The sequence below is a fragment of the Psammomys obesus genome, unplaced genomic scaffold, assembly GCF_907164565.1.
Source record: "Psammomys obesus unplaced genomic scaffold, mPsaObe1.curated_primary_1811, whole genome shotgun sequence".
NCBI classification, from domain to species: domain Eukaryota; kingdom Metazoa; phylum Chordata; class Mammalia; order Rodentia; family Muridae; genus Psammomys; species Psammomys obesus.
The window spans coordinates 6,434,304-6,446,074 of NW_026596039.1; the positions used below are offsets into that span (position 1 = coordinate 6,434,304).

At 55.2% G+C, this 11,771-nt stretch overlaps 1 protein-coding gene across 6 annotated transcripts in view; it reads left to right on the forward strand.

Moving 5' to 3' along the window:
• The window catches only part of Bcl9l (BCL9 like), a 28,247-nt gene that overhangs the window by 10,527 nt on the left and 5,949 nt on the right, over window positions 1–11,771 (forward strand). For 3 of the 6 annotated variants that reach the window (XM_055621693.1, XM_055621695.1, XM_055621694.1), the window contains 3 exons: window positions 6,468–6,569; window positions 7,779–8,167; window positions 8,829–8,948. In XM_055621693.1, coding sequence (XP_055477668.1) covers window positions 6,544–6,569; window positions 7,779–8,167; window positions 8,829–8,948 — 535 coding nt within the window. In that variant the 5' untranslated portion in view covers window positions 6,468–6,543. Of the gene's footprint in view, window positions 1–5,298; window positions 5,584–6,467; window positions 6,570–7,778; window positions 8,168–8,828; window positions 8,949–11,771 lie in introns of those variants that run through there. The other 3 variants (XM_055621698.1, XM_055621699.1, XM_055621697.1) reach the window with 2 other exon arrangements.

Genomic DNA, 11,771 nt, shown 5'->3' on the forward strand with positions numbered 1-11,771 from the left:
ACAGGTGGCTAGGATCTTCTGGGGATTAAGGAATGGGAGCCCTGGAATAATAGGACTCCTGGGTCTGCTTGGCTACCTGGTACTCTCTATGGCCTTGGACTAGGAGAGATGATCTAGAGTCTCATGCCGCCCTGCCCACCAACTCCTGGGACCTCGAGGCCTCCCCTTCTCTATGGGGTTGGGAGGTGAGGGCTTCTCTGCCTGTGCCATCGTGTTTAACTGTTGAGCTGGCCATGTCTCCTGTGGCCAGCCTCTGGGCCTGTTCCTTGGGCAGGCTGGGGCTATTTTTGGGATCGGGCTGGGGCTCTGGGGCTGGTTTCAGATGTTCCAACGTGAACAGGAGAAAATGGGAACAGATGGCCGGAGGGTTCTGATCAGCGGGTCCTGCTGGGAACAGGTTTATTTTTAGGACCTTGTTAACCCTTTTGAGACTTGTGGGGCCACCCAACGAGGTATATGCCCTTTCTGATTAAGAAGAGAACAGGACTTCCTCCTTGGGCCTCTGTCCTCTAGAAGTGCTTATCAGTCTCCCTTTCTCTCTGAGACCCTCTCTCTACTCTTTAAAGAGAACCACAGCAGGCAAGACAGTAAACTCACCCATACTTCCTCCTGGCTCAGTCAAAAGGGTCAGTCTGGAGGGGATTTGGGTCACTGGAAGAAAAGTCCCTCTTCACTTATGTCCTGGGTAAGACCCGAGGCTATGCTCTGGATTGGAGGAAGTTGGGGATCTCAGGGGCATATTAACGGAGGGAACAAGCTTCCAGGGCACAGAGAAGGCCACGTCTCTGGGTAACACTAGTCTGATGCCCATGGGCCCTGCTTGCCTGAATACTCAAAAGGCAGGAAGGTGCTTCTCCTTACCAGCGCACCTTTGTGACATGCCACATTCTTGGGTGCTATGTTGGGAAAGAGATTGCCCAAGGGACTTTGTTGAGGGCCAATGTGTCATAGACATTTTTAGGTAGTTTCTGCTAATTACCTCACGTTGTATTTTGCCTGTGAGTAAACTGAGGCTCAGCGGGATGAAGACATGGACACAGTTCTGCAGTTTAGAAGCAGCATGATGGGGCTGGCATTCTATCTGCTCAACTACAGAGCTGATTCTCATTCTGTTGTAACCCCATGTGTGCCAGGATCCCAACCCCGGGCAAGGGTTCAATGCTACAGTAGGGCAGGCATCACACCTTCTCAGGGGGAAGGTTTATGGGATGGATGTGGGAAAGGAGGCCTTGGGGCAGAGGACCCTGTCCGTCACTGCTTTCACAATCCTGTAAGCCCTTCTTGCCTGAGGGTGCCAGGACTGACACTAGAAACCCAGTTTGGCCTTCCTGTCTGCCCTGCAGGAGGATCACAGGCATACATCCTGTCTCATCACCCCACCCCCACTAGCCCTGGCCCACAAGCCCCTGCTTCCTGGAGGGTCATGGCTGTCTGCATGTCAACATGGAGAGCTAGATGGCTACCCAGGTGCTGCTGGTGCCAAAATCTTGGGCCAGGCAGGCACGGCAAGCGATAGAGGATGTGTCTGCCTCTAGCAGTACCTGGGGGAGAGAGCAGAGTACGGCAGGCAGGCAGGCTTTGGGCGAGGTCCCGCCCGTGGTGTGCTGGCTGTGCCAGCAGCCTGCCCGCACTCCACTTCTCCCACAATGGCCCCATTGTTCCCAGTAGCCAGGCAGTTTGGAGGAGGTTCCTCGGCCACCCATTCCCCCCTAAATAGGGGCCAGATTAACCCCTTGGGAGACTCAGACCAGGTGAAGGCCCCCAGGAAGCTGCCTGGCTCTTTTTCTCCCCCTTTTGTAGGAACGCTGACTTGAGAAGGCACTTTCCTATCCACGTGCACAGGGCAACAGGCCACCTCCTGAGATTGGGGTCTCCCATTAGGGAGAGGCAGCATCTAGACCCTCCCCCACCCCCACTATGGTACAGGTGCCAGGGGGCAGGAAGTGCCAGTGGGGTGGCAGTGGAGTCCAGATATATTTGGGCGGTGGGGCTAATTCCAGCCACTACCGTCTGCTCTACTGGCTCCTGCAGTCCTTTCCTTCCTGTGAAACCAGAGCTGGGTTGGGCCTAGCTCAGGATTTCGGTGGATTTAAAGAGGCAGCCCATCTCTCTCTGCCAGCCTGGCTTCCTCTCCCCCTCCCCAGGTAGAGTCTAAGGAAGAGAGGCCTGGAGGCCTTTGAGCACCTCCTTTGCCCTGGGCTAACCCCTGGCCCTGGCCTCAGGCAGGGTACTAGGCATTTGGCACTCCTCTCTCCCAGAGCCTTGGGCGGGTGGGGTGGGCGGGGGTGGGCTGTGGTTTCCTGTGTTGGCTGTTTGTGCCTGGCCCAGAGTGCCCGCTGCCTGCCTGGGCTTCCTGCCCTGTCTTGTTTCCTAGTACCCCCCCACCCCTCCCCACCCCTCTCCCTAGGGGGAGGGAGAAGCTAGGGTTCTGGCAGCGGTCTTTTGGGGGCACCCTACTGCAGGGGCATGATTGCTTTCTGAGGTCTGTTCTCACTGGTAATGGCTAAAAGAGCCAAAAGAAGTGAAGTGAGCTTAGGCCTGTTCCACAGTGCCGTTTGTCCCCACAGGCCCCGGAGGGACCATGGTCCACAAAGAGTAGAACTGACCTCTCACAGGCACTGTGTTCAAAGAGTCGGATCAGCAGGCTTCGTGGTCCTGCAGGGTTAGGATTGTTTGACCTTACCCTGGGGCTATAGGTGGGGCGGGCTGGAAACTCCTAGGTAAAACCTCCCAAGCAAAACTGGTTTATTTGCATGGACTCCTGGGAGGGGAGGTATTGCTAGGAACCAGGGCCAGGGGACCCCCCAGCCCCCAAGCCTGGAAGTCCCCATCTAGAGGGTCCCCACTTGAGGTAGATTCTGAATCCCTGACCTCCCCACTGGGCTGAGTTACCACCTCAAGGAGAGAAGCAACTTGAGTGCTAAAAGAGAGCTGAGGACCAGGGGAGGGAGTCCTGACCCCAGGAGAAAGGGCAATTGGGACTTTATCTTGGGAGCTGAATCTCCCAATGTTGGCCAGAAGCCAAAGACCCTGTCCCCATGTAACACACATTTTCCCTCCTGAAAGGTTCTGCTCGCTGTATGGGGGGAGGGGGAGGGCCCTCCAAAGCATTGCTTACTGCCCTTTTGTTTTTGATTTCTTGGTCTTGCTGAGATTGTAGGTAGGTAGGTCCTCTGATTTTATTTGTTCTGCTGATGACATCACTGGCCCTGAAGTAAAATGTATTTTGGTTGTTGTTGTTATTGTTGTGGTTGTGTGTGTATGATAGCATCGCTATATGTAGCCTTAGATAGCTTGGAATCTGCTGTGTAGCCTAGGATAGCTTTGAAATCACAAAGCTGGCCTGTTTCTACTCCCAGGGTGATGGGATTGGAGGTGTAAGCCATCACACCCAGGCGCAGAAAGATTTACTTTGTAGCGAGAGTCTTGCTCTGGAACTCACTGTGTAGCTTGTCCCACAGAAATCTTCCTGTCTCAGCTTCCTGAGTGCCGAGCCTGTAGGCCAGAGCCGCAAAGCCTAGCTTCCTTGAGATGGTTGTGAGCAGGGCAGAGAGACTAGTGGGCTGGCTGGTTTGGTCAAGCCAACTCCCAAACATGGAAACAGGCAGATTGCCTGGGGATACAAATGCCTGCCTGACCAGGGGGACAGTTCTGTTGAAAGAGGCTTGTAGAAAACACTGGAGCTCTGACCATAGCCCTCCTTGTCTTGTCTCCCTCCTCCAACTGGGACTGTTCTCACTAACCCTTACTCTGTGGCCTACCCTTATTTTACAGGGGAGGCAAGTGGTTCTGGCTTTTTGTTAGAGAAGCTCAGTCAGTACCCCAAGCTGGCCTGGGTCCTGCCTCGGCCTCCCCAGGGCCGGGATCACAGACCTGTACCTATTTTGCCTGGTTTCTTTGTCTCGGCTTCTTTGCTCCAGGCACATTCTCATGGGTTTGCTCCTGGCCTTTCGCTCAGGTGACTTGCACCTGCTCCCTGTTTGTGAGCACGGGTAGCCCTGCCCCGTTCTAAGAGCCCGGTGTTCCCAGAGCCCCAGGCCTTCCTGACGGGCCACCTCTCCAGGGGCTTCAGGTCTGGTGCCAGGGCGGCCCCTTAGTCACTTAGGCCTCAAAAGCCCTGCCCCCCACCAGCCCCGACTCCCAGGACTGCCCTTTTCAGGAGCGGTCTGGGTGGAGTGTGGAGGAAGAGGGGTCTTTGGGAGCTGGGACCAACTCCTGAAGGCCAGCCGGTGAGATGTAAGGTGGCAAAGTCCTGAGCCATCTGTGCTTGACTCAGCTCACTGCGGCAGCTGGGCGGGAGCTGGAGGTGGAGTCCTGGGGGGCACTTTTCAGAGGGTGACTTCCTAGCCAAGCCCCTCCCTGGATTATTATAGGTCCCCCTCCCTCTGTGTGATAGCTTTTTGAGGAAGGTGTTAAGGCAAAAAATCTTGCTAGTTGAGGGTGATCTGGAACTCACTTGTAGCTCAGGTTAGGCTCGAACTCGACATCCTCCTGTCTTAGCCTCCCAAGTGCTAGGATTACAGCTGTGATCCTAGGCCAAGGCTAGGTCTCTGGTGTTTGAGACCCTTAACAGGAAGTAGAAGGCCTTTGCCCTGCCCGTTCCTCCCCCCCACCAACAGGCGATAAGCCCCCGGGACTCAAATGTAAAAACCCTACCAATTTGATTTAGGCTCAGATGAACAGTCATGGTTCCAAGGTAGTCCCTGGAATGGGGGTCCTGGGTCATCCACATTGTCATGTGACACCCCCCCACACACACCCAGGGGACACAACTTTCTTTTTCAGACCTCAGTTCCTTATTGTGAGATTGGGTAGACAGCTTTGAGAATCAACCAGGGACAAGGGTGGAGGTTAAGAAGCGCATCCTCCATTGACCAGGCCTCCCCCACCCCCCGTGGTGACTCCTGCCTCTGCTCTCCTCTGGTTGTGTTGCAGGAGGGGCGGGGGTGGCTGCTGCAAGCCAGGCCCTGGACTTTGGAACCTTCTTTTCCAGAGACAGAGTTGGAGTGGGGAAGGCCAATGTTGTACAGGGCTTGAAGTTAGAGGCCCACAGTGTACCTGGTATCCCCCCCCCCCCCCCCCGTGCCATTATCTGGAGGTTCCAGCCCAGCTCCCAGCAGCTGAGCAGGGAGCGGGAGTGTGCACGGGTGTGTCTAGCTGGACCTGTCACGGGAAGACGCTCTAGGGCCCAAGACTCCTCCCCTTTCCTCCCCCACCTTTAACCGGGATCGCTGCTGGGGGCGGGGAAAGGGGACAGAGCAGGGGGTGGTTGGGTGAGGCGTCTGTGTTTGTGTAAGTCAGCTTGTTGCCGTATCCATGGCCCTCTGTGCATTCTTTGTGACTGTCGGGCTCAACTTTCTATGGCTCCCTTGTGTCTGGGTCTCAGTCTTCACATCTGCTCAATGAGTCCGCCGGCTCTCCCTCCGCTGGGCGGCCAGGGTGTCCGTGAGCCCCGGGCTGCCCGACAGCTGTCGCTGGCTCGCACTGCCCAGTCCCTTGGGCACACCTCTGTCATCTGGCCGTGAGCGTCTCTAGTTTCCTGGGCTCCGTGCGTGTCTTTGTCTCCCTGTCCACGTGTGAGCTGTAAGTGTGCGTGTGAGTCAGAGTTCGGGTGCTTGTGGGTGTCTTAAGTCCCAGCTCCGTGCGCCCAGACTGCCCGGCCGGCTAGTACCCAGTCAGTCCCTGGAGGACTTGTCCATGGATCTGTCCGCGCGCCCTCCAGTGGGCCCGGGAGATCCACACTGCAGCCCTGTCCACCTCCCTCACCCTCGCTCGCTGCCTCGCTGGCTCTCTCACTCCTAGCTCGCTCTGTCTCTACACTCCAGCTCTGCCGAAGGGGGCGGGGTGGGGGTGCAAGGGAGGGGGGAGGGGAGGCTCCTGCATTCTTGCGGTCGGGGAGGAATCTGAGCCAGCGTTACTGGTCTCCAGAAGAACCCAGCTGCAGCCCCGGGGCCCCGCCAGGCCTCTTGCTGCCCGCCCGGGCCTGCCGGGATGGGCATGGGCTAGGCCTGGAGCTGGGGGCGGGGCAGGGCAGTGCCCCCACCCCGGCCCCTGGGAGGCTGCAGCGCCCGGGGACAGGGCGCAGTGCTGGGGCGGGGCATGAGGGATTCCCGAATCCTGGGTGAGGGGCGTGTCTAGGAGCGGGAGTCCCCCAGTGGGCTAGAGCAGACCTCGCTACCACCCCAAGCGTCACTTTTGCGACCTAGCCTATTAGTGAATTCTGACTCTGCAGCCCTTGGGGGGGGGGGTTAGGGTGGGGGGCCTGCTAGATACTGCAGGCTCCCTGAGGACAAGGTGTGGGAGGGATGGGGACTGGACTGGTCTTTAGGATCGAGAAGTCTTCTCTTTCCAACCCTACCCTACCCTATCCAGTTCCTTAGTCCCGGGGCTTTGGGATCTCCCTTTCCTTTCCTTCATACACCCCCTCCCTAAGTCACAAGTTTTCTCTTTGGGGCTTGTTGCTGCAGTCCCTGCTCCAGTACCGAGTACCTGGCTGGGCCCTGGGCACGCACAGGGGCCGTAGCCCCACTGTGTGTGGGAGCCATGAGGATCCTGGCTAACAAGACAAGGTGTGTGGGTGTCACGGAGGGTGGGATACGTGTGTATGGAGAGCGGGGAAGGGAAGGGCCCGTGGTGATGGGGCCGAGCTCTGGAGCTGTGCCTGTTTGGAGAGGCGCCCCTTGGGCACCTGGCTTCCTGGCCACCAGTGGGCTGAAGGGAGGTAGAGTGGGAATGCCTGGCCCCAGGCAGGAGCTGGCAGCCAGCCTTAGTGCCTGGGCCCAGGGGGCAGAGGAGACTGGCAGCTAGCTTTGCCTGCTGCTTCTGGTCCCTTCTACTTCTTCCCTCCTGAAACCTTGAGAACAGACCCCTACCCACTAGTGTTGGTATGACAGCCCCCTGTAGCCTCAGTCTGGTTGGGGGTAGAAGCTGGAGTATGTGGGGGGGGGGGTGCTGCCTCCTTCCTCCCCTGGAGAAGCGGGCAGACAGGGCCAGGCGGCGGCAGCAGGACAGCAGGGCTGAAATAAATCTGAGCTGGTGTGGAATGAGGGGGATAAATATCCTCTCCCGTGATGTGATCTTTCCAGCGGCTATTAATAGGTCTCCGGGGAGGGGGAGGTGGTGGGGGCAGCAGGCTGGAGCTTAAAGGGCCCGCAGCCTAGGCTGTAGGAATCCTTGGCTTCAAGCTGCACTCTTGTCTGCCTGACATACCACTCCCCTCCCCCCTCCTGTCCCTGCCTGCTGTCAGGGCCTACTGGCCCACCCTCTTCAGGCCTTCCCCCTTAGGCTCTGGACCAGTGGGTACCACCCTCCATTACACTTTCGCCTACTCCCCTAGGGAATAGGGCTAAGGTTTGAGTGGTGACTCACAGGTCCTGTGGTCCTTCTCTGCTAGTTTACGGGCACAGCACAGTTGAGGTTTGGGGCCTTGGAAGGAGTCTCAAACCCCAAAAGGTGCTAGGAATTCATCAGAAATCATTGGGAGAAAGGGCTGCTAGGCAAGCTAGTGGATGTTGGGGCCAAAGGTAGAGTCTGCCAGCTCAAAGCCCTAGTTTCCATTTGAATTGGGCCTAGAAGATAAGGAATGTTGCTCCTCTCCACTCCCCTAGGTGGACAGAGCTCTCCTCTTATCTGAGGACCCACACAGAGGTAGGGAGTCTTAGCAGGTGGTCTCAAGATAGTAACTAGCCACCCCCTGTACCATTAGGTGAGACAAGAGCTAAAGTCCAGCCTAACTCCTTTCAGGATTAACCTTTTCTGTCTCCCCTCCCTTTTCCCAGGTTACCCCACCCCAGGAGGAGAGAGGCTCCAGGGAGTCCGCCGCTGTCCCCTCGCGGCCACTGCCCCCCTGCCCCAGCCAAGCCAATGCACCCAGAAAATAAATTGACCAATCATGGCAAGACAGGGAATGGAGGGACCCAGTCCCAGCACCAGAATGTGAACCAAGGACCCACCTGCAGCCTGGGCTCCAAGGGCGTGGGGGCGGGGAGCCATGGGGCCAAGGCCAACCAGATCTCACCTAGCAACTCAAGTCTGAAGAACCCACAGCAGGCAGGAGTGCCTCCTTTCAGCTCACTCAAGGGCAAGGTGAAGCGTGAGCGGAGCGTGTCAGTGGACTCTGGAGAGCAGCGGGAGGCTGGGACTCCATCCCTCGATTCAGAGGCCAAAGGTAGTGCATTCCTTCATCTCCAGACAGTGACATCATCTCCAGCCCAAGACCCAAGCTGGTTAGAGATCATGCCCTGCTTGCTCCTCATCCCGTCCAGCACCTTTCTTTTATCTCTATCCCCCTCAGTCAACCAGTTCAGTTCAGAGTGGGGCTGGCCAGGATGCCACTCATCGAAGGGCTGGACCACAGAGTGATGGGACTTCTAGTTTCACTGTCCTGTGCATTCCTGCCATAGCCCCCACATCGGGAGAGGGAGGCGTCCTGTCCTGAGTGAAGAGCCATGCCCCCATCCCTGAAGCCTCCCGATGTCCTGGCTGGTTCGGGCCTTTTGGGAGCAGGCACTGGGGCCTGGAAGAGTCACAGTGGCTCCTCCCCCCCCCCTCCAGCCCTAATTAGAACCAGTTGTGGTTGGGATTATGCTTTACTTGGGGGTGGTGGGGGGAGAGAGGGGAGACAGGCAGTCAGGGTTGGAGAAAGAAATCAGAAACAAATGGTGGTGTGGTGGGGGCCGAGGACTGGCAGAGTGCCCACCGTAGTCTGGGCAGTGCCCTTCAGGGTGGGGCATGTTGGAGAATGGTCTGGGAGGCCCTCTGCATGTGGAAGGACCAGGCCACCTTGGTACTCACTGGTCCTTCTTCCTGCCTGTCTCCTGCCTGGACAGAGGTGGCACCCCGGAGTAAACGGAGGTGCGTGCTAGAGAGGAAGCAGCCCTACAGCGGGGACGAATGGTGCTCTGGTCCAGACAGCGAGGAGGACGACAAGCCCATTGGGGCCGCGCACAGTGAGTACCCATTGATCCTCTGCCTTGTGGCGCCCCTGGGAGTCTCCTTACCTAGGGTTTAGGTGGTTGTTAGAAGTGGCAAGTACCAGGACCCCAGGCTCTTCTTCAGTCTTCTCCCTCTGTCTGTCTCTGTCTCTCTCTCCCTCCCTTCGTCCTTGTCCGTTTTCTCAGGTGGTCCCTTTCTGGACAACTCACCTCCATTACTAACAGATTTCATGGCCTATGCTGCCACCTACTGGTCAGGGGAGGATGGGCAGGGAAGGTACAGCTTCTCTGGAAATACCTGTTAGCTTGGCTTTGCAAAGCCTTGCTAAGCTTAGGTGTGAACTGACACTTCACTGTGTTCCTGGTTCCTTTCTCCAATCTCCAAATGACTCTCAGAAGGTGCTCAGGGTGCGTTTCTGGGTTGAGATGTGGGTTTTGGTTCTTTAGTCCTTATGTATCTGAGACATAAGCTAGCCAGAGAAGATTAAATTGTGGGTTGTGGCTGTGGTTGGAGACAGTATCTCACTGTGTAGCCTTGGCTGGCCTGAAACTCACAAAGTAGACCAGGTTAGCCTTGAACTCAGAGATCCATCTGCCTCCTTAGTGCTGGCTACTGAGTTTAGTCCTCACAGCAGCCCATGGTGAAGGTGTTATGATGACTGTCACAAAGGAGGAAACAGTCATCAAGCGGGGAATGAATGGACCCTACTGGGGAGTGGCCAGTAAGAAGCCTCCACAATTGGCTGGGACCTTCAAGGCCCCCAGGTGACTAACTTGTGCTGTTTGGACTATATTCAGTCTCTGTATGGACCCTTTAGCGGTAGAATCTTCACTGGTTCCCGGGACAGGGACCCTGTTGTCACCCTGAATTTATTTCTGTAATGTTAGACTGTATCATTGTAGAAACTTTGAGAGGCAGAGAGAGATAAGAAGAAATGCTAAGGTCCATGACCAGCCTCTTTTAGGTGGACTGCCATTGAGTGGAGACCTCTAGTTTGCTATATAGATGAGGCTGGCCTTGAACTCCCAGTCCTCTTACCTATACCTCCCGAGTGCTGGAATTTAGTCTTGTGACATCATGCTATTCAACAGCACTCAACCATGCAATTGAATCCTTCCCAGCAGGCAGAATGATGTAGCTGTAAATAGAATAGGCTCAGGGACCCAGCTCTTTCACTGACATACCGGGACTGCACTGGCTTTGTATAAACTTGGGAAAGGACTTCTCATCTCTCACCTATAAAAACAATCACCTATAAAATAAAGTGTGGTGGCGCACACCTTCAATCCCAGCACTCAGGGAGGCAGAGGCAGGCAGATTGCTGTGAGCTTGAGGCCAGCCTGGTCTACAAAGCGAGACAGCCAAGGCTACATGGAGAAACCCTGTCTAGAAAGAGTAAAAATAAATAATGATAATGTTTACCATATAGATTTGGCACAAGGAAAAAGTGAGTTCTTTACCATCTAGATCTGGGACAAGGAGAAAGTGAGTTCAAGCACATGACACACTTGGAACAGCGTGACTTGTATTTGCCAGCATGGTATTAGAGAGCTCCTTCTTGTGATAGACTCTGTTTCCCTCTCCATAGCCTGTGGGAGCCTGCTGTATGTTCCGGTCTGTACTTTCCTCTTCTGAGGCCCTACTCACATACATCAAGGTCAGCTCACAGTTGGTATGAGGCTAACATTAAAGGTGGAATGGGGTGGGCCAGTCCGAAGTTTACAGCAGAGCTGACTGGGCTCTGGCGGTTGCTGCCTTGGTCAAGCTCTTGTGTTATCTGGAGGTACTGTTTCTTGGTGTCTGTAGTCTGCAGGCTTCAACTTAGGTTTATTTTTTTGGTGTGAGAGTGGATCCACCCCTCACCTAAATCCACGGATGACCAGTCACAGATCTTATCCATGTGGGAATGGAGAGTCGGGTTTGTGTCTTGGTGCTGGGTGGCTACTCTGGTAATGTTCTCAGCGTGTCATTCTGTGATAGTGTGAAATATATGTTTGATCTTGCCTTGCTTCCTGGCTTATTAGTCTAACATCCTGGGAATCTCCAAAGAGATAAGCAGGCTTTTTCGTTTGGTAGTGTTTTGTTTTTACTTTTTTGTTTTGTTTTGTTTTGTTTTTTAATGCTGTGTTGACTGGTGTGGGTAGCAGCCCTAAGGGAGCCTGATGACTGGGAAGATCAAAGCAGGATTAGAGGTTTGGGGCTTTCAGCCCCATACCTCAACCTGTGGGCAAGGGAGTGGGGCTGGATGTTGAATTGATCACCTGTGGCCAGTGGCTTAATTAAATATGACTAATGATGAGTGTAAAAATCCAGAAAGAGGGCTGGGTCGCCCTGCAAGAATGAGAACCTGGGTTCAGATTCCCAGACCCTATAGAGCGCTGGATGCGGTGGCACGAGCCCTGGCACCCTGTGAGGGTAGCATAAGAGGTGGAGGCAGGTGGCTTCTCTGGGAGCTTCTCTGGCTTCTATGGCCAGCTGGTCTTGTGTGCATGATCAAGTTTCAGGCTAGTGAGATCCTGTTCAAGGTTCAAGGCTTCTGAGAGCCAACACTCATTGTTTTCTGTTGACCTCTGTATGTGCCTTGTGAATTTAAACTGTGCAAATCTGCTTCTCTCTGTCTCTCTCTCTCTCTCTCTCTCTCTCTCATACACACACACGCTTACATTCATGCCTGCAAAATCTGAAGAGATTGGTTTCATGCCTAGAGAGGTCACAGAAGAAAATACCCTTTCTCATATGCCTTGCAAACTTTGTTCATCTCACCCGTCTTCATTTGTAGCATTGTTTTAAGTGTGTGTGTGTGTGTGTGTGTGTGTGTGTGTGTGTGTGTGTGTGTG